Source organism: Osmerus eperlanus, chromosome 9 (genome assembly GCF_963692335.1).
Source record: "Osmerus eperlanus chromosome 9, fOsmEpe2.1, whole genome shotgun sequence".
NCBI classification, from domain to species: domain Eukaryota; kingdom Metazoa; phylum Chordata; class Actinopteri; order Osmeriformes; family Osmeridae; genus Osmerus; species Osmerus eperlanus.
The window spans coordinates 4782165-4804981 of NC_085026.1; the positions used below are offsets into that span (position 1 = coordinate 4782165).

A 22817-nucleotide genomic window follows, 5' to 3' on the forward strand; every position below is an offset into this window, starting at 1 on the left:
GAAAGGTTTTTGTAGAGCGGAGCTGAGCTCTGTACCACTGTGTAGCTGGCTGCACAGAAATATTGTCCATCATCTTCAGGTTGCCTCAGTTTGAGGAGATGAAGGTAGGCTTCTTTCTCACCATCTCCACTCACATCGAAGATGCCCTGGTATAGAGACTCAACAGTGTAACTTGGAATGTTATGAGTGCAACTCAGTTGGATCTTCTCTTCTGGCTTCCACAGGAGAGTAGAGGGAGTCTGGTTCACCTCTTGACTGAGTGACACTCCTGTGGAGTGATAAGAAGAGTAAAACTGATTTATAGAATCATTAAAGCTTGACACACGGATTTGATTATTCCTGTAAAACTAAAACACTAAAGTTTAAAGTCATTTTAGTGACTGAAAGTGTGTGAAAGTGTAATGTCCTGTAATTTCAGCAGGCTTACCTGTGATCCAGAACAAAGGAACAGAGAAGATAATGAGAAGTCTGATCATGGTGACCATCAGTGCTGAGCCTGGAGGACCAACTGAGAATTTAGCTTCACTTGGAGTTGGAGCACGAACAGGAAGTGATGTAAGCCGACTGTGCTGATATGCTGTTGCTGGATCTAATTCAGACCTCAGATGCAGGTGTTTCACTCTGACACACAAACCACTCTTGGAGGAGAGAGGAGGATTTTTGTAGAGAACAGAGGGGATCTGCAGCACTGTGCTTCTCTAGCAGCACAGTAATAAACTGCACTGTGGCTGTTTACACTCAGTTTCTTAATGAGAAGAGAGGCGTTCTTTGCTTTGTCACCACTGAGATCCCCAGTGAAACTAAAATGTTCTTCATTTGAATCTAGAAAGTTTAGAGTCCCATAATTCAAATACCCGATGAGTGTGAGAGCTGTGTCCACTGGTGTCTGGAAGTATCAGAGCATCTTTGTATTTTCTGATTTACTGTGGGTGCAAACAAGCTGCACAGTATCTCCATCTCTGCTGAGGAGATTAGGGGGAGTCTGGTGGACCTCCACAGTCTGACACACACCTGGACAGACAGAGAGAAGATATTACCACCACGTGGACACACAACACTTAAAAAACAATTTATTACAATATAGAAATCATTCACATTTAGCATATCTAAACAGTAATGACTCTGAGAGGGATATAACATTTACCGGTCAGGATGAAGAAAATCCCTGTGAGTATGAGACATGTGATCATGTTGACTCTCCAGAAATGTTCAGGGACTCTGAGGAGCTCTGAGCTCTGGTGTGATCCAGAACAAGACTTCACCCCCAGCCTGGTGCTGGAGGACTTGTTGAGCTGTAGCTCCACCTACAGGACAGACACCACATCTGTTCTGATGATGCAGGAAAACAAACCCAAGGCTGTCACAAACCAGTTTTTGTTCAGCTGTACAATCAGTCTGTATCACTGTGTTGGCTGACAGCACAGAAATACAGCCCGCTGTCCTCTGGTGTCAAGTCCTTCACAGTGAACGCTCCGTTCTGAGCTACAGATTTAACAGCTGAGTATTTGGTTTTACTGAGATCTCCGTAGTCCGGCTGCAGACCAACGCTTGTGAACACGATGAGCATCATGGACTCCCCTGGACGCTGTCTGAACCAGTACATCTGATTGTAACTCACGTCTTTCTCATGGCTGCAGTTCATCTCTGCAGTTTTCCGGGCAAGACTCCAGATCGTTCCTGGCTGCTGTGTGACATCACTCTTCTGGCAGTGACCTGTGGGATGGAGATTATAATCATAGCAGAGTGGAAGTGATGCTCTTGTAAACATCTACACTGTGTGAGCGTTATCTAGTCTATCATGGAGATGTTTCCTGTGTAGCCACTGACCCTACAGTACCTGTGAGCCAGAGTAGAGAGAGAGACACTGGGATGAGAGCTTGGAGAGTCATGCTGGCCCTCTAGATCTGGACAGAGCTGCTCTGAACACAAACACTGGTGCACCTTCTCCAAACTGATCTTCTGTAGGACTGGGAGGGCAGGAGGGTGTGTGTGTGTTTGTGTGAAAGAGGGGGCGGCACTACAGAGGCCCCTCCTGCATCATCTGAGGTGTTGTTGCATCAGGAAGCTCCTCCTCTCCTCATAGCTGAGCAGAGTTCTGGCCCTGGATCAAAGCTGGTGACGGTGGCTTCATGCAGGTGTGTGGAGGAGTCCTACCACACAGACAGCACAGTCTGGGAGACGTTTTTGTATTGAACAGAGGGGATTTACACCACTGTGGAGACTAGCAGCACAGAAATACACTGCACTGCTGTCTGAAGAGAGCTGCTCTATGGTTAATGTGCAGGTTTGACCTTGGTTTGCATTTCCTGTGATTTTGAACCCAGCTTCAGGATTGCCTGCGTTTGCTACCATGTATCCCAGATACACCAGTTCTCCTGTGTTGGATTGTTTGTACCAGAGGATGCGATTGTAACTCTGGATATCATGTCTGCAGTTCAGTTCAGCAGAATCTCCCAGGTTCTTAATCAAGGCTGCAGGAGTCTGGTGAACTTGGTCACTCAGAGACGAACCTGCAGATGAAAATATGTTATTACATTTATTAAAAAAATAACAAGAAGCCAAAGGAATTAACAATCGTATGAAAGTAAAGATACCTGCAGCCCAGACAGCATGAATGGATATGCTGATGAGCAGGATGATCATGGTGTTCCTGTTTGCTGAAGCTCTACCAGTGAGGCTTCACTCAGATAATCAGTGACCTGTTACTGCTGGACCACTGTTGTCTTTAATGGGTATTGCTTTGATTCTGTGTTGGTTTGTTGGATTGATAAATGTACAGGAAAGCACTTTGTAACGGTTTGAGAAGTATTGTTCACAAAGTCTGCTTACTAACTGAGAGGGAGGAGGCTGTCTACCCCTGAGCTACACCCACCCCCTGCTGTGTCACAGTGACTCTGCCCAGAGGAGGTGGATGGAGGGAGTGTCAGCAGAACACACTGTCATCTCACATGACGTCACTCAGGGCCTTTCATGAGAAATCTGAAGTTATAAGAGAACAGCAACAACGTTAGAAACGTGAGGATTGATGGAACTAGAGAGCCCCCTACAGTCCATGATGGGGATAAACATCATCAGATGGTTCATCATTCTGAATTAAGATCAAAACTCACTGGGGGTTTTTGTGCAGCTGCACATGATGTCTGTATCACTGTGTTCATAAACAGCACAGAAGTACATGCCGTTGTCTTCTGGTGAAGAGTTCTTCACTGTGAAAGATCCTCTCTCTGCTACAGTCTTGTTTGCAGAGAATTTGACTTCACCAAACTCTCCAAAGTCAGGCTTGCTGCTGGGCACACTGTACACAACCTGCTTCATCCCCTGTCCTGGTAGCTGTCTGTACCAGTACATCTGGTAGTATAAAGCACCCTTAGTGTGACTGCAGTCCATCTCAGCAGGCTGCCCCTTGATAGACCAGAGGATGCTTGGGGTCTGGGTGACATCACTCCCCTCAGAGAGACCTGGAGACACAGAGAACAAAACCAGGACATGAGGACGACTTGATAAACCACCGTTGAGGTCCACCGGCTCAGCTAGACCTGACAATGAATCTCTCCACACTGTAGCAGAAAGAACAGTTCCTGGACAGTACCTGCAGCCCCCAGTAGCAACACAGAGACTGGGATGACAACAGAGATCATGGATGAGGATGTCAGAGCTGAACACATCTCAGCAACTGACCAGAAACATGACTGAGCTGTGCTTCTCTCTCTGGAGGGAGGAAATGACGTGACTCTGAAGAAGCCCTCCTGATCTCCACCTCCAGTCCTGTCACCTCCTCCACCAGGTTAGATGCTGTTTCTCTGTGGGGCTCTTCAGACGTGTCCTCAGAACAAGTCAGACTGCAGTTGAACCTTTATCAGCAGAGCACCAGTGTGGTGGTGTGTGAGCGATGTTCAAAGTGCTGCTCCTGATTCCCTGGCAGACGTGAGCCCCAGGTGTTGAGATGGGGGGTCAGATGGCTGAGCGGTTAGGGAATCGGGCTATTAATCAAAACATTCAGTGAGGACCCAATGGGATATCAATTCTACAGAGTAACAACTGTTAAACCATGTGGGATATAATGGAATTATTTACATCAGTGTATTGTTATTACTCAAGGCCATCTGCAACCGTGTTCTTGCATACATAGAAGCGTTGTAAAGAATGCAATGTGATTCTTTGCGTTGTGTGTAATGTGTGAAATCTCTGTAATTGTGAGGAATGTTACAGGTGGCCAAAAAACAGCAATTGAAAGCATTCCATGGTTAATTTCTGCTCAGATCAAACAGCATTCACTTTCTAAGCAGTTAAGCACCCCCTGTTGGCTAACAATAATAGCTACACCATCATGCATCACATCCTCTCAAAGTAAGAACCCTCAACAAAAGTAGCATCTGTAGTTGTGATGACGATATCCTTCTCCTCTGAGTACATTACTGTTATTGTGGTTCAGGCAGGAGGACTGAGTAGTTTTGTTACCGATACTTTATTCCACATGATACAATACATCATTGTAATATTTGATTTGGCGTATGGTTGTGCTCGTGGCGGCTCCCTGCCGCACCCAACGGAGACACCGTCTCTAAAAAGGGGGGGGCCACATATCAAATGTGTTGTAATTCCTACACCGTTCACCTGATTTGGATGTAAATACCCTGAAATTAAAGCTGAAAGTCTGCACTTAAAGCACATCTTGATTGTTTCATTTCAAATCCATTGTGGTGGTATACAGAGCCAAAATGAAAATTGTGTCAATGTCCAAATATTTATGGACCTGACTGTACTTCATGTTCATTTGTAGGCCTGGGAAAATGAGCTAAAGAGCCTGCTAGGTTTTCTAGCGGAACGAAAGGAGAGGGATGAAACCATCGACACAATGGCAGAAGACAAGATTGAAGCACTGTATGGAAAGAATGCAACTGCAAAAAGCTTTGATGAACTCATGAACGACGATCGTTCACCAGTTATTGCAGCCCTGCTCAGGTTAACCACTAAAACCATCTCAAAGTTTCAGGTTAGTTACAGTTCTTGTAGCTGTAGATTGTAATTATATTTGAGTTCAAGTGAGTTTATTTACAGCTCATATTTGTGAAAAATGATTCTAATTCCATGCTCAAACAGGCCTCAGATCTCTCTGAAGCAATAGGGCCTTATATTCAACATCATGAGTCTGACCTTGGGGGATTCTATTGGCCACTAGTGAAGACTGTGAGAATCAAAGTGCCAGATCACAAAGGGTTTCTACAGAACATCGTGCTAGTTGATCTCCCTGGAAATGGAGACTGCAATCAGACCAGAGACGAGATGTGGAAATCAGTAAGTGCTCACTGTAGTGCTCTTTGTCACAAACTGAAGGAGATTCTGGATGCATGTTCAGGTTAGCGCCCAACTTATTTGAATGAAACAAATAACTTTAGTTATTTGTTTATATATGTATAAGGAACTCACAGGATTCTTGTCAGACCTCAAGTTTAGACATCATATTGACAGTAGAATTCCACACCCAATCAAACAAGTGAAAATGAGGAGTATTGATACAAAACAGAAGAAAGCCAGATAAAGCAAAAACCGGTGCAGTTAATGATTTGACTACCAAGGTTAACTGAGGGGCAGCAATATAAACAAACCCAACATAGAATGACCAGCAGGGGGAGAGAACCAGGGTGTGACTCATCATTAAACAAACCATTTTTTCCATTCATATATGAATTTATTAATAGCATTCATTATTATTCATATGTATTCATGTGTGCTATTATCTTAACAAAGCTACAGTTTTTTTTTGGGGGGGGGGGAGAATATAATTTATGATTTCAATACACTGACAATTTATATAGGTACAGACACCTATTTTATTTTTCATACTGAATAGATGAAAAGGGTTTGGATTATACTGAACTACTTGTTTATCTATTCCAAATAAACAACAAAAACAATATTTTTTTCCCCAGATGTTAAGGGAGTGCACAGCTGTTTGGGTTGTGAGTGATATCAATCGAGCCACATCTGACAAGGCAGCCTGGGAGATCCTGACGAGCAGCATGACAGATATGGTACAGGGAGGGGCATGCACTGGCATCACTTTCATCTGCACCAAAACTGATAATATGGATCCCCAGTCTTACATTGGATCAAAAAGGTCAGTCTTTCTTTTTAACCTAAATTTTTTCTATGTAATTGTATGCAGTACTAAATAGTTTGTTCAGTGTATTATTAGTTTGGTTTATTAGGTTTTTGGGTTTAAAACATTATGCATAAAACTACAAAAATGACGTATTTGATTTTCACCACACTGAGACTGAACAATAGAGATCTACAAATCACAGCGGAAAATGTAAGTGAAAAAAGGATACAAACAGACACCGCTTTATTAGATGATAGATCTATGCCAGATTAAATACAAAGTGAATTATTATTCTCCCTATGTACAAGGTGTCAGAGAGAAAGTATAAATGCATACAGCACAGGAATAACATGGCCAAGAATCGAGTGAAACAAACCTTTGAAAAACAATGTCAACTCCAGGTATTTTTCTCAGCCAGGGGGTGTTTTGATAGATTTTTGTGATCATATAGTTGGCTGATTTACCTATTGTGATTTTTTTCAGAAATATTACATCAGACGCTTTTCAGTGTTTACTGTAAGTTCACAGGAGTTCTGCTCAAAGGAACCATATCTGAAACAGGAGGACACAGGTAGAGCATCATCAGTTTTAGTAGTTGTCTCTTTTTTTCCATTAGAGGAGTGGGTGCTGTTCATCAACACCCATAAAGGGAGTTTGTTTATTTCATGAAGTGGGCACTCTTGTCAATGTAGTCATTATAGCTGACAAAGACACTATGTATTTTCTTACTTGATTTCTTTGGGGAAAAACCCAGCTAGAGATACCAAAGCTGAGAGAGGTGCTGAGGGGATTTAACCACAGTCACGCCAACAGAGTGGCCTCACAGTATTTGACAAGTGCCACAGGGATCCTGTCCCTCATACAGACATCCAAAGATAACAACGCAGAGATGGTAAGTGTCACAATTAATGGAGGTGTCCTTGTGTTGTCTGTACATTAGTCTTATCTTGATGAGAGACTCAGACGGTTCTGTGGTATGTGTTTCAGAATATGGACAAAGTTAAGCTGCACAATGAGCTGAATAAGAAGCTGGATGATGAACTGAAATGTCTACGGTTTGATCATTTAGAGCCATGTTACGATGAACTGGAGAAGTACCTCTCAGATGGAGTTAAGAAGTCAGTGATGAAATGTGCTGAAATAACCAAGAAAACCATGGCTGTACCAGTAAGCACTACTCCTTGGCAGATTACCAAAGTTATTTTATAGTATGATATGTAAAACTGCTACAGATCTACCATGCTTAATCCACACGCATTTAATTAATTTACCATTCAATATTATTTCCTTAGGCAAGCAAAGATGGAAGTTTGCAGCTCTGCAAGGGAAGATGGAGGAGATGGAGACCCTCCTAAAGGGTGGACGTGTAAATTGAGTCGCGGCTACTCGTCAAAACAACTACCCCAATCTTATCTACTTTCGGCCCCGTAACCAACACAGGCCTTGGCCAAGGCCGTTGCTGGAAGACAACTCCCCTGGAGAGCGCTGAAGCGAGACTATCTTGCTCTTCCCTTCCCCCCCCCCGACGGACATCCGTGGTTTGGTCTCAGCCCGGGTCATGATCAAGGATGTCTCCTTGCCAACACAAATAGGGAGAATCGGACTGATTGTGGCCTAGGTCGAGGGCATCACCACCCCCCCACCCCCATGCAACGCCTTCGCCTGCTTGTTTCCCCAGGGTCGCTGGCGGGTCTGTGTCCAGCGCCTACCATGGCTGCAGGTCCAGATGCTGCTTGTCTACCCCCCCCCCCCTTTCCCCGTTGCAAGTCACGTGTCTTTGTAAATGTTGTTGGGCTTATGTGCTGAGGTTTTTGCCTGTTCACACGCTCTCCTGCCAAAGTAAATTCCTTGTCTGTGCAAACTTTCATGGCGAATAAACACCAATTCTGATTCTGATTCTAATGAGGGGTAGTAAATCACACGGTAACCGGTGGAGCCCCTGGGCCACATTTAGAGAGCTGAACTGAGCGTGGACCAAAAAAAGTGAAAGTCACCATTACTCTGATTTGTGGCTGTGGCTTTTGTATAAACGCTAATACCTTTTGGTCACACGTGCAAAGGACTTCCACACAGCTCCCCCGAGTCTTTACCCCAAGGAAACACTAGCACACAAACACACACATTCACACACACACGTTGTGGTGGTCACATGTATGGAGGTCTTCCATACATTGTGGTATCATGAGAGGCTAGACCACAATGCGGTGTAGGGCAGTGCATAAAAACCGGACAGAGCAGGCTAAACTGGGTTCAAACAAAAGTAAGTGGTTTATTTACCAAAAACAGGTCAGGAAGCAAAACAAAAAGTTCCATTAAACACAAAAATGTTGCTCCGCGCCTTGGATCCTACCAAGTATCAAAACTCAGAAGTCTGGCACCGACCTCTGCTTATGCCAGGTACGCTCTCTCTCTCTCTTGGTCTCTGTATCGAGCCTTTTGTCCTCTTTCCCTCCCCCGCCTGTGCTCCTGCCTCAATCAGAGGACTGAGGCATTTGCAGCTGTCGGCGTGGTGCATTCTGGAAGGTGTAGTTCTTGCGTCAGCCATCTTGTGGCATGGTAGCCATTCGCAGAGGGAAACGTACCGCCCCTCTACAACACGTCCTCTCGTGATGCCACAACATGTCCTTACATTAGTAAACTAACACACTCACACATAGGCAGAGATACACACAAGAACTCTCACACACACTCACACATATTCACACACTCACACATAGAGATACACAAAATAACTCTCTCTCTCTCAAACACACACACACAAACCAAGGGGGTCACATGTGTGAAGGTCTTCCATGTGTCTTGCCTGAGTCCTTGCCCAAGGAAACTAACATATAAACACACACACGCACGTTGTGGTGGATCCATAAAACACTAGAAATGTAGGCCACCTGCTCTTTAAAAACTGTTCCCTTTTGACAGTTGAACCGTCCAATGAATGCACAAAGAGCGGGAGTGAGTGACTAAAGACCGAAATTAGTGACTGTCACGCTCAATGCGGGATACTTGAGAGCCCTTGTTTGAAGACAGGTGCGATGAATGCGGTAAACTGTGCCAGTTCAAAAGAGTGGCTAGTGAGCACACATAACAAAACCAGCTGCCTTTGCTTCCTTAATAAACGAATTTAGCTGGTTTGACTCTTCACTGGTTAATGAGGACAGTAAGATGTATTTTGTGCGAGAGGAGCAGAAAAGTCGGCACTAGGCATGTTCAAACAGTAGCCTAGGCCTACTGGAAAATGGGTGCAGGATTGGAGAATGCTGGCTGAACTTCAAGTTCCACAGTGTATTGTTGTAACTACTAAGAGACCAGACATGTTGTTGTATTTTAAGTGTGAGCACATCGTTATCGTTTACTATATTGATTTAACAATTCCCTTTGGAGGAAGCACTTGAAAGAAGGAAGCTAATGTATGCAAACGTGGTAGTGGAAGCTAGGCAACGAGGTTGGAAAGCCAGCCACACAAGACCGGTGGATATGGGTGTGTCAGAGGCTTTGTATGGAACGCCGAGTTAGTCAAAATTAAATAAATAGGTAAATAAATAGATAAATACATACATAAATAAATATGGCTATGAAATAAACTCTGAAATTAAAAAAAGATGGCAATAAATATATAAATATAGCATTATATAATTATATAGCTGAATCCATTTACCGACATCAATAAATAAATACATTTATTTATTTCAAAATGACGTTTTTGTAAAGACAACATTTATTTATTTCATGGGACTTTTATTTCGTAATGCCACATGTATTTATTTTTGGAGACTTTTACACACCACATTTATTTCCACATATATTTCCACCACATTTATTTCCACACCACATTTATTTCTGTGCTGCATTTATTTCCGATCTCACATGCAAACGAGAGGGGCGTGGTTATCTTCAGACCAACGCAGCTGCACACAAGATCGAAGGCAGATACTAGGGACATTTTCTGGGATCTTGAGCGGGAAGCGTTAGATCTGGTTAGATCTGGTTTAAACCAGACCTCCATTCCCGCTCAAGTTCCCAGAAAATGAAACTTAAATTCAGCACTTCATTTAACCCTGTAAGACCCTAACCCTATAATTTCAACATCACCTTTAGCTCTCCAAAAAATACATTTGCAAATAAGATTTTTTTTGAACAACCACATTTACATAACCAATGGGTCCTATGGTCTTGCCTTGCAATGTTAATGGTTAAATTTTGTCTTTCAAAAAAGACCAAGAGCTAAAGGTGACGTCTTACAGGGTTAACATAAGCGTAAACTAGAATTTCCCTTGAAGGATGGAAGGATTTTTTGGAATGTAGCCTAGAATGTCCTGCACATGTAAACTAATACCCGATGCCATAGTCTGAGTAATTCATTTCGTCGTCACCTGAACAAGGTGAACATAAATGCGTTTGGAAGTTCCAAAGCAAAAGTCTATCAGACAAATTCTAATTCAGTGCTACTTTGAACATAAGCAAAACAAGCAGAAGAAGAAGCAGAAGAAGCAACAATTAACCGCCAAACAGTAAGTAATTAACTCCATCCAGTTTTTTTTTTCGTATTTCTTACTGCATAAATTGCGCATAAAATAGAGGAAAACAACACTTAATGTTAAATTACAATTTTTTACCCGTCTATTCTGCCCTCCTGATGGTGGTGTAAAGTTATGCGTAGTCTGTCTCAACCACTGCCACTGCCTTTCCCAGTCCTTTGGTGTCAGGTGAATACACATGTCAACTTTTACGGATTTATTGCAGCATTTAAATTGCCTACGGAAATATACGTTAAATTATACGGAGTGATTGACGCGGTTGGTATATGACATCCCCTTTATGCTACAAAAGCAATTCAGGCCTTATAAATTATACATTTTCTTACAGCTGATGTTCTGAGAATTTTATCACTGTATGGAGGGGGCACAAGAGTTTGGATTTTACCCCGTTTTGAACGCACCCATTGTTCCCTTAGCTACGCTTGAACATCATGAATACACGTGATATAGGCCCATAGTGTATGACGTGGTTGTCTCAGTTGGTAGGCTACATGAGAGCCCCTATATGCCACGAAATGAATCAAATCAAATCAAATTTATTTGTATAGCCCTTTTTACACGCAAGCATGTCACAGAGGGCTTCACATAGCCTACGCCCATAGAACTGCCCCTCAACCAACCTAAACCCTCAAGGAAGACAAGGAAAAACTCCCCAAAAAACTCTCAACAGGAGAAAAAAGTGGAAGAAACCTTGGGAGGAGCAATTCAGAGAGGGATCCCCTCCTCCAGAGACGGTTGGTGAGAGAGAGGAGCAGAACACAGGCTAAACATAGTCATACAGTGTCGATGGGTTTTGAAACACCAAAATCCATTGTTCAACTTTATAGATGTAGGACAGGACCGGGAGACTCGCGACCAGGTCCAGCGTTGGCCGACCGACGACCAGGCAGGTGCTGACAACTCAAACCCCCCACACCACAAGGGATGTGTGTGGGGGGGGGGACAGAGAGAGGAGAGCAGGGATTAGAGAATGCCAGGAGCAGCAAATGAACTATACAAATTGAGTCTGTGGTCTCCACCCCCTGCAACTCAGAACACCACAGCACCTGGATTGAGAGAAACAATAATTTAAATAGTTCTCACAATGTGTTAGTCATTTTGATTGCAAAAAAAATAAAAACGAATTGCAAAATCTTGAAGGGACTGGTTATTTTAGCACATATTTGAACAGAGGCTGTTTACGACAGATAACAGATAAATGTGCCAAAATTCATAGTTTCTTCAAAAGATTATCTTAATTTTGCTCAATCTTAATTCCAGTGGTTTAGATGAATTGTGAATTAAGGTTATACTGTTATATTGCAATTGGTTTAATCTTCTGCAGTGAGGCTTGTGTTGCTGGGGAAGAATGAACTGGACAATGGCCGAGTGGGAAACCTCATCCTTGGAAGAGATGCATTTCAGACTGAAGCCCTTGAGGTTTGTGAAGAACATGTAAGTGAGAGAGTCAGAGGACAGGTGGAGGGAAGACCCATCACAGTCATTAACACTCCTGACCTATTTCATCCCCAACGCACACAACATGAGCTCTCGGTGGCAGTGAAAGAGTGTGTGGCCCTGTCTGCTCCAGGGCCTCATGTATTTCTAGTGGTGCTGCAGCCTGACAGCTTCTCAGAGGAGGACAGACACAAAGTGGAAGCCATACTGAACTTGTTCAGCGATGAGGCCATGAACTATACCATTGTACTAACTACTGTTAGAAGTGCGCGACATGTCTCTACAACTTACGCTGGTGAAAAAGAAGACCCTTTAGGCCTGATCATACAGGATTGTAAGATGAGGCATCACATATTTGATAAGATTTACAGATTTGACAAGAGTCAAGTTCTTAAACTCTTTGAGAAGATAGACACGATGATGGAAGAGAATGGGAGAAGACATCTCACCTGTGAGGAAATTGGGGTGATACCAGGGGGCTCATTACTTCCAGAGAGCAAACAGACAGCAAAAAGAGGAAGAGAGAGTGATTCTCACAAAGACAGAGAATGGAAGAAGAAGAGAACAGGAGGTAGGAACCTGTGATAAATAATTTGTTTAATCACTTTCATTAAAAAATGACTGTTCTAAATGAAGAATGGCTCGTCCCATAACAGACAAGTTACTGATAGTGTCATCATTCCATGGTAAATACTGTGTCACATCCATCTGTTCCACAAATTAAATTATGGTGATAAATAATAAAACAATGGTAATAGCTGAATAATAACAAGATCAACACGATGGTTTGTTAGTTTTGGAACGTTTAGGTTTTGCACATATCCAAACAGCCCTATGACCCCTTCATCCAATCCATTCACAATCATTCTCATCTAAGTCTTAGATTAAAGGATTAGTCAAACCTGTCTGGATACTGTGGTCAGATCTGGCAAAAAAAACATGGACTTTCACATTTACTCTCACTACAGGTAATTGTCAAATAACAGATATTGTTTATGGTTTTATGGTCTTTTAATTTATAGAGATTAAAGAGATTGCAGCCATACAGCAAGCACAAGAAGTCATGGCACAGGTTCAACACAAACTTGAGGAGAAAATCAACCACCATGCCACAACCAACACAAACAAATTTATGAACTTCATCAGGTACATTGCCTGTTTCAGTAAAATAGCACTAATTAACATGCATGATAATGTTTTCCTGAATCTGCTGTTAATTAAAACAAACTATCTATTTTTATGTATGTCTATCTAGCCATTTATCTATGACTTGTTTGTTTGTTGTGTCCAGGGACATTATGGAAGATCTGCTAAAGAAAACGATACAGAAAACCACTATTGGTGTGTTTGGAAAGACAGGAGATGGTAAAAGCTCCCTGATAAATGCCATCCTAGATGAGGAGGAGCTGTTACCAACAGGGACACTCGATGCCTGTACATCAGTCATCATACAAGTGGAGGCTGGGGCTGAGGGAGACCAGTACACAGCAACTATTGAATTCATCTCAAAAGAGGTTTCTTACAACTGTTACATTACCACTGTCATACTGTAATGTAACAACTCACATCCTACGTTTAAAATGAATACTGAAAAATACTTCATGTTCATTTGTAGGCCTGGGAAGAGGAGCTAAAGACCCTGCTAGGTTTTCTAGCGGAACCTGATGAAAGGGATGAAACCATCTGCAAAATGGCAGAAGACAAGATTGAAGCACTGTATGGAAAGAATGCAACTGCAAAAAGCTTTGATGAACTGATGAAGGATGATCGTTCAACAAATATTGCAGCCCTGCTCAGGTTAACCACTAAAACCATCTTAACGTTTCAGGTAAGTTACAGTTCTTGTAGCTGTAAATTGTAATTGTATGTGAGTTCAAGATACTTTATTTACAGCTCATATTTGTGAAAAATGATTACCTTCTAAGTCTAATTCCATGCTCAAACAGGCCTCAGATCTCTCTGAAAAAATCAGGCCTTATATTCAACATCAAGAGTCTGATCTTGGGGGACTCTATTGGCCAGTAGTGAAGACTGTGAGAATCAAAGTGCCAGATCACAAAGGGCTTCTCCAGAACATTGTGCTAGTTGATCTCCCTGGAAATGGAGACTGCAATCAGACCAGAGACGAGATGTGGAAATTGGTAAGTGCTCACTGTAGTGCTCTTTGTCACAAACTGAAGGAGATTCTGGATGCATGTGCAGCACCCAACTTACTTGAATGAAACAAATTACTTAAAGGAACTTACAAGATTCTTGTGTCAGACCTCAAGTTTAGACACCATATTGACAGTACAATTCCACACCCAATCAAACAAGTGAAAATTAGGAGTATTGATACAAAACAGAAGAAAGACAGAACAAGCAAAAACAGGTGCAGTTAATGATTTGACTACCAAGGTTAACTGAGGGGCAGCAATATAAACAAACCCAACATAGAATGACCAGCAGGGTGAGAGAACCAGGGTGTGACTCATCATTAAACAAACCATTTTTTACATTCATATATGAATTCATTAATAGCATTTATTTGTATTCATATGTATTCATGCTATTATTTTAGCAAAGTTACAGGTTTCGAGTACATGAAAAAATGTAATATTTGGCAAGTGAATTTCTTTTTTGGGGAGAAAATATAGTTTATAGTTTCAATACACTGACAAATTATATAGGTACAGGCGCTTATTTTATTTTTCATATTGAATAGATAGAAACTGGTTTGGATTACACTGTACTAGTTGTTTGTAATGAGAAAACTATTCCATTAAACCAAACGAACAACAATAACTTTTTTTCCAGATGTTAAGGGAGTGCACAGCTGTTTGGGTTGTGAGTGATATCAATCGAGCCACATCTGACAAGCCAGCCTGGGAGATCCTGAAGAGCAGCATGACAGATATGGTACAGGGAGGGGCATGCACTGGCATCACTTTCATCTGCACCAAAACTGATAATATTGATCCCCAGTCTTACATGAGGTCATCAAGGTCAGTCTTTTTTTTATCCTCGATTTTGTGTATGTAAGTGTATGCAGTACTAAAGAGTGTGTTCAGTGTACTATTAGTTTGTTTATTATGTTAGGTTTGAAACAGTATGCAGAAAACTAAAAAAATTACATATTTGATTTTCACTTCCCTTAGACTGAACAATGAAGATCTACAAATCACAGCGGACAATGTAAGTGAAAAATGGATACAAACCGACACCACTTCATTAGATGATCTATCTATGCCAGATGAAATACAAAGTGATTTATTATTCTCCCCATTTCCCAGGAGTCAGAGAAAAAGCTTAAATGCATACAGCACAGGAATAACAAGGCCAAGAATCGAGTGAAACAAGCCTTTGTAAAACAGTGTCAACTCCAGGTATTTCTCTCACCCAGGAGGTGTTTGTGATAGATTTTTCTGATCATACAGCTGGCTGATTGACCTATTGTGATTTTTTTTCAGAAATATTACATTCAAAGCATTTCAGTGTTTACTGTAAGTTCACAGGAGTTCTTCTCAAAGAATCTGAAACAGGAGGACACAGGTAGAGCATCATCAGTTTTAGTAGTTGTCTCTTTTTTCCATTAGAGGAGTGTGTGCTGTTCATCAACACCCATAAAGGGAGTTTGTGTATTTCTTGAAGTGAGCACAAACAGAGCAGATTCACATGTCAATGTAGTCATTATAGCTGACAAAGACACTATGTATTTTCTTAATTGATTTCTTTGGGGAAAAACCCTGCTAGAGATACCAAAGCTGAGAGAGGTGCTGAGGGGATTTAACCACAGTCACACAAACAGAGTGGCCTCACAGTATTTGACAAGTGCCACAGGGATCCTGTCCCTCATACAGACATCCAAAGATAACAACGAGGAGATGGTAAGTGTCACCATTAATGAAGGTGTCCTTGTGTTGTCTGTAAATTAGTCTTATCTTGAGGAGAAACTCAGATGGTTCTGTGGTATGTGTTTCAGAATATGGACAAAATTAAGCTGCACAATGAGCTGAATAAGAAGCTGGATGATCAACTGAAATGTCTACAGGTTGATCTTTTAGAGCCATGTCACGATGAACTGGAGAAGTACCTCTCAGATGGAGTTAAGAAGTCAGTGATGAAATGTGCTGAAATAACCAAGAAAAACGTGGAAGTACCAGTAAGCACTACTACTTGGCAGATTAAGTTATTTTATGGTATTATATTTAAAACTGCTACAGATATGCCATGTTTTAATCCACACACATTTAATGAATTAAACATTCAATATAATTTCCTTAGGTTGAAAAAAATGGACGTGGATACCATCAGACTCTATCCGCCTTGTGCAGAAATAACGGTTTCTTCAGGTCAAACGATGGAGAAACAAGAGACCTGAACAAGTCTTTGGCTGAAATGATGTATGAAAGCATCAATGAAAAGTTTAATGCCTTGTTCCCGTAAGTATTCTTACAGTAGTCTTAAAAGTGTTATTCATCCACCACCTCTGTGGCGTGTGACGTGTCCAGTGTAATGTGTTCAGAAATAAAGGGGAAACTGGACTGTCAGTGCGGGAGAAGGTCAAACTATTCAGTATCTTCTCGATCAGTGTCACCGAGGGCTACAGCAACCCTGCCGCAATGACTCACATTCTGAGGTTCTTAAAAGCTGAGGTAAGCGAGTGTTTACACCGCTCTATCTCTTTCTTTGTGGTAAATATATCACCAAACACTGAGGTAAAAAAAAGAAAAACTAGCCACAATATGCTATAAGTACAATAAACACATAAGTACCACTTCTAATAGCTATGGGGGGAAACACACTTCAACATTCGTTTGTAAAATTAATTTCCCTATTATGTGTCCCACATTTGACTAGTGTGATGAAACAATGAACATTCCACAAATTCATTAAACTTTAGTGAGGTTGCCATGTATGTTCACAGTGTAACTCCTCTCTAATGCCTTATTGCTTCATTTGGAAACTTCTGTTGGCCTTCTAGTACTTTTTTATTAGTACTCTCACATCGTTGCACAAACCTACACTTAACTATGCATTATTTTGTCATTTTGCTAGACAACAAAGTGTACTGAAAGTGTAAAAATTGTTTTGAAATGCTAAAATTATTATAAAATTGTGTGATGCAAGATAGTAAGGTTGGAAAATGGAAATCCATGCTTCTTAAAACAATCTGACACTTTTCAGTCTCACAACCACTTGTTTTTGAGTCTCTGAATGGAAGCGATCCTCTTTTCAACTGGAATTTGGTGTTTCTTTAGTAATGCTGATTAATAGTTAGCCAAAAAAAGAAACCAATAATGTTTTCAAAATGTACTATTGTTTTCTGAATGCAATATTTAATTTATTTCTCATGAAAATATACAGGAAGCCAAGCTGAAGAATTTGATATATATAGAGATTGCGCAACAAAAGAAGGAAATATATGCATCAATCACAGATACCATCAAAGAAGAGATGGTTCCTGGCTACAACAGTAAGTCAGTGGAATTGTGCTTAATTCCAGAAAGACTTATTTGAAGAGTTATGTGATTATGTAATTTCGGTAATATAAACCAAATGTTGCTTGTTTGGTTGCAGAGGCTGAAGAATGTGTTGGAACAAGATCCATGATGGCGAAGCAGGGAGTACTGATACAACATACTGAGTCACTGAAGCACACCATGTTCAACAAAGCAAAGAACAAGATGCTGGATTCGTTCAGAAATCTGACGGTTTGTTCACTTTTACATGTGAAGTTCAAAAATGAAAATTCTTTAGGATTTCGGAATTCTTTAGGAAGATTCAGTTACTCAGGTGAATCGATTACTTCGGGAATATTTAAACAAATGTTTGTTTGACTTGAATCTTTTTTTTTCTTTCTTTGCAAGAAACAAATCGAGATGATGTTGAGAGAGAATCTACGGGAAGCTTTGGCTCATGCACGGACTGAATCCAACTTCCCGTTTAGCTTTGGTAAGTCAGGATCCCCACAGATCTTCATCATAATCCATATCCATCTGCCTGAACAGTAAACTCACATTCCAAAGCCTTGCTTGGACACTGATGTTTGTAAATCTGATCAAAATGCTTTCTCAGGTGTCTTTGGCGCTGGGATCATTCAGCTGTCATAAATCACACGAGAAAGACGACTGACTGTGTTCTTCTTTGTTGTAGATGTCAGCGCTGAAATTAGAGAGCTGGAGACGTTATCTGCCCTAACTGATGAATAACAGCGCCGAGAATCTAATGAAGAGTTGGTGCGGAAAACAGGTTTTTGTGTAGCCATGTAAATGTTCATGGCTGGTTAGACAGTGCAGAAAATTACATATATAAATCTTCTATAGATCATGTAGATACAATGTGTTAAAAACTAGTGAGATATGGCTATGATGGTCCGTCTTTGTCATGAAGGTCTGTGGTTGTACTGTCTCATAAAACTCTGTAGGACGACATAAACAACACAACATTCGTACATCAGTCTCAGCTGTGTGTTAAGCTTGAGCTGGAACAACCCCAAAAGGAATGACAGACGTTGTCATAAGTGTTCTATCATAATGTAATCCAACAGAAATGCCATCAACCAGATTATTTGATCCTAATTAGGCCTGTAGGGGGCTGGAGCCAATTCCAGTGCTCATTGGGTAAAAGGCAGGGAAACACACTGGACAGATCGCCAGTCCACACAAACACATTCACACCTAGGGGCAATTTACTATCTCCAGTTAACCTGACTTACGTGTCTTTGGACTGTGGGGAGTGTGGATTTTATTTGAATGATATATAGAATTGTTTGGAACTTAGGGTAGTATGTTTGGCACTGAAATGATTTAAGAATGTAAGAATGTAAGATATAGAATGTTAGATATAGAAAACAGGCCCGGGGCTCTGTAAAGCGCCTTGAGATAATTGTTTTGGCGCTATATAAATTGAATTGAAAACATGACCCAGTTTAAAATAAATGTAGATCCCATTAGTATATAGAGTTTGCTTCATTACAAGTGCAGAATGAAGAGGCTGAAAAGTTGTCCTTTGTGGCTGATTATTACTCACTTTGGCATTACATAATTCAAATTCAGACGTGCTGTTTTAGTGAATCTCTTTAATGTAACTACTGTCTATGAACCTCCTGCCTATTTAATGAAATACGTATTTTATACATTTTATTCTATTTTTCACTTTTAATTTTATGCTCCATTTAAAGTAACAATATGTAACTTTTTTACCTTAAAATAACAGCTTGAAAAAAATGGTGCCGCTACAATTACCATTGCCATCGGTTGTCTGTAGGCAAAATACTGCGGTATGTAAGATTTCTGGAGCTTTGTGTCTGAGCATGCACGACTAGGATCGGGGTAGTGACAATCACTATCGGAACAGCTTTTACTCGTTGGCGAGAGCTGAAAGACACATTTGGATACAAGTTCGATTCAGAGCTAGCCATCTTTTCTTGACTGTGTTAGCAAAGTTGTTGACTCGCTAGTTTGTCATAAACGAGGAAAGCAAATTCCAACAAGTTTCACCGCTAGGGGGAGCTACAAGCCAAAAACTACTTATTGCTGCTTTAACATTTCTGTGCTCAAACATTTTTGATGCCAATATACACATAAACGTCAAGATGGTGGCACGCATGGGTGTGGCGGCTCCTTGCTCTCCAGTTTGGTGTTTTGTTTGTACTGTTTTGTACTAGTTTTTTGTTTGTTAGTCGAGATTTGCATAAGATTAGCTAAGTCCTCAGCCGCAAGGACTTCATTGACAACGGATTCCAAATTCCGTTGTTTGCAAATACAATGACAATAAAGGCTTTCAGTTCAATTTTCCTTTTTCTCTCTTTCTCTCTTCCTGTTCTATGTGGGTGGATAGGCTGTTACTGACTCCATCATAGTCATTTGTCTCAGTAGATATGATACAGAAGGCTAATGAGCGTCAATGTGGTAGCCTGACTTTGTCATACTCATAATTCTAGTCAGAATATGAGTCTGAGAACTCTCCGTTGGGCTGTGACTACGGGGCGTGTTTCAAACGAACCTTGAAAACAAATGCCTCTTCGCTCAATTGGATAGATCTACAACCAATCAGAGCAACGTAGTAGCCTATGTTAACTTTGACCGAATCCCGTAGGAAGGACGGCAAGAACATATTTTCCATCGACAAATGACTTGATTGCGTTTCTCTGTTCCTCTTTCAAAATTAATGCGCTGTCGATGTCTTCTAAAACAGACTCGATGGCAGAATCATAACATCCCAGATCTCCAGCAGTATGTTTGTTCAAAACGAATTCAACTTAAGGGCTCTTTTGTGACGTGGGTGATTACGTTACTGTTGTTCATCTGTCCATCATCGTATAAAGCCCGCCCTGGCAATTTCATTGGTCCGCCCAGATTTGGGTTTTCTGTAGTTGTCCACAATACGAGACCCTCCAGACCCAACTTCCCGACCAAATTTTTTTGTGGGCGGGACGAAGTTGGGCTGGCAGCCAGGCTATCAATGTGGAGGTGTCTCTTTGATTTGACTTCAGAGATGTTATTTTGTTAATTGCTTTATGGACTCTCTTGGATTAGTCAAACTGCTAAATGTGTGTTTTCAGTCTTCTTTATATTCTCTGTGAACAAGGGGTTTTGGTTTATCTGATTCAGCAGGATAACTGAATGCTCATTAATGAATGAAAAAAATAAAAATGTCAATTTAATGTCACTACGATTCGTTGAGTCAAACTTTTTTTTTTTGGAGCTGCTGGATGTATCAATGCAATCTGCAAGGATCGTCTTTTTACAAAGTTTTGTTCATTTAGCAGCAGCATGTTTTGTTGCTGTTATTTGTTTCAGTTGTGCCTTTTGCTTCATATTGTATGCCACACGTGTGCCACAAGCTTAATAAATTATGCAAGTTATTTGAGCTATGTGTCCGTCTAATCTTTTTACTTTGTTGCAATCATTTTACTTTAATGCTGTATTATAGGCAACATCTTTGTGTTGCGCTGAGCACTGAAGCATGTGAAATGTATTTGAAATAGGATTTCTGCTCCCTGCTGGCACTCAAAATGCAGCCCATAGTATATCTTACTGGTATATATAGGCCTACTGCTTATAATAATCAGCTACTTCTATTTTTGTGACGGTGACATGACATCATACAAAATTGCCCCACCAGAAATTTCAGGCTAAAATCGCCACTGATACCACCACTCCACATGGCTGAGCAAACATCAAAATGATCGCACTAGAGAGGGCCTTTCACCTTTTTATGGCACCTGCCAGCCACCGTAGCTTCTCTTAATAATGCATTTTGTGCCCTTAACAGAATAACATCAACAATAACTAGAGATGTGATTGTGAAGTGTGATTGCTCAACAGCAGCAGGGGATCGCAAACATTAACCACACAGATCAGACATGGGAATAAAAGCAGTGCACAGACTGTCAGCAATGAGGATGCTGTCATGGAGGTCACATGACAAGGTCCCTGTGTGAGGGGGGTCACATGACCAGTCCCCTGTATCTGTGTGAAAGAGGGGGCGGCACTACAGAGGCCCCGCCTGCATCATCTGAGGTGTTGTTGCATCAGGAAGCTCCTCCTCTCCTCATAGCTGAGCAGAGTTCTGGCCCTGGATCAAAGCTGGTGACGGTGGCTTCATGCAGGTGTGTGGAGGAGTCCTACCACACAGACAGCACAGTCTGGGCGGGGATTTACACCACTGTGGAGACTAGCAGCACAGAAATACACTGCACTGCTGTCTGAAGAGAGCTGCTCTATGGTTAATGTGCAGGTTTGGCCTTGGCTTGCACTTCCTGTGATTTTGAACCCAGCTTCAGGATTGTCTGAGGTTGCTAGCATGTATCCCAGATACACCAGTTCTCCTGTGTTGGATTGTTTATACCAGAGGATAACATTGTAATTCTGGATATCATGTCTGCAGTTCACTTCAGCAGAATCTCCCAGGTTCTTAATCAAGGCTGCAGGAGTCTGGTGAACTTGGTCACTCAGAGACAAACCTGCAGATGAGGGAAGACAAGATGTTATTACCTTTATAAAAAAAATAACAAGAAGCCAAAGGAATTAACAATCGCATGAAAGATACCTGCAGCCCAGACAGCATGAATGGATATGCTGATAAGCAGGATGATCATGGTGTTCCTGTTTCCTGAAGCTCTACCAGTGAGGCTTCACTCTGATAATCAGTGACCTGTTACTGCTGGACCACTGTTGTCTTTAATGGGTATTGCTTTGATTCTGTGTTGGTTTGTTGGATTGATAAATGTACAGGAAAGCACTTTGTAACGGTTTGAGAAGTATTGTTCACAAAGTCTGCTTACTCACTGAGAGGGAGGAGGCTGTCTACCCCTGAGCTACACCCACCCCCTGCTGTGTCACAGTGACTCTGCCCAGAGGAGGTGGATGGAGGGAGTGTCAGCAGAACACACTGTCATCTCACATGACGTCACTCAGGGCACAGAAACACTTCATCAACCAAAATTACAGGAATAGACAGGGCCAGGGAGTTTTCAGGCGATCTTTATAAGGATGGATCAATACTTAGTTTTCTGCAAAGTCTGTCACCATTAATTCAGTCGACCATATTCCACGTCAAACTGTTGTGGAACAACTTCGGTCGCTCCAACACAAGAACAGGAAGGCTGTCGGAATTCCGCAGATTTTCAATCTGAATAACCGTGGAAAATGAAAAAGTTTGGGCTTGTATATTAGAAATTCGCTCTCGCAAATGTCCGACTCTGCGGAGTGTGTGTGTGTGTGTGTGTGTGGGGGGGGGGGGGGGGAGTCGTCTAG

At 41.5% G+C, this 22817-nt stretch overlaps 1 protein-coding gene and 2 gene segments (V, D, J or C); 1 reads left to right on the top strand and 2 right to left on the bottom strand.

Annotated features, from left to right (window-relative positions):
- Positions 1-1160: 1160 nt before the first annotated feature.
- On the bottom strand, positions 1161-2049 carry LOC134026201 (T cell receptor beta variable 10-3-like). The segment is given in 2 exon segments: positions 1161-1713; positions 1838-2049. Coding segments are annotated over 2 exon segments (375 nt in total).
- A 597-nt stretch (positions 2050-2646) lies between these two features.
- On the bottom strand, positions 2647-3910 carry LOC134026200 (T cell receptor beta variable 7-2-like). The segment is given in 3 exon segments: positions 2647-2979; positions 3111-3458; positions 3590-3910. Coding segments are annotated over 3 exon segments (435 nt in total).
- Positions 3911-10331: 6421 nt separating this feature from the next.
- Positions 10332-20928, top strand: LOC134026189 (nuclear GTPase SLIP-GC-like). 2 transcript variants are annotated; one of them, XM_062468700.1, is made up of 19 exons: positions 10332-10611; positions 11963-12072; positions 12447-12646; positions 13098-13221; positions 13367-13589; positions 13691-13903; positions 14022-14216; positions 14872-15059; positions 15213-15249; positions 15348-15440; positions 15525-15606; positions 15808-15941; positions 16037-16216; positions 16339-16496; positions 16580-16709; positions 17422-17530; positions 17635-17768; positions 17925-18009; positions 18211-20928. In XM_062468700.1, the coding sequence occupies exons 2-19, from the start codon at positions 11987-11989 to the stop codon at positions 18264-18266; spliced, it is 2427 nt and encodes an 808-aa protein (XP_062324684.1). In that variant the 5' UTR covers positions 10332-10611; positions 11963-11986; the 3' UTR covers positions 18267-20928. The 2 variants fall into 2 exon arrangements, with proteins under 2 accessions (XP_062324684.1, XP_062324683.1); XM_062468699.1 differs by having other exon boundaries at positions 10333-10611; positions 11963-12646.
- The last annotated feature ends 1889 nt before the right edge of the window (positions 20929-22817 follow it).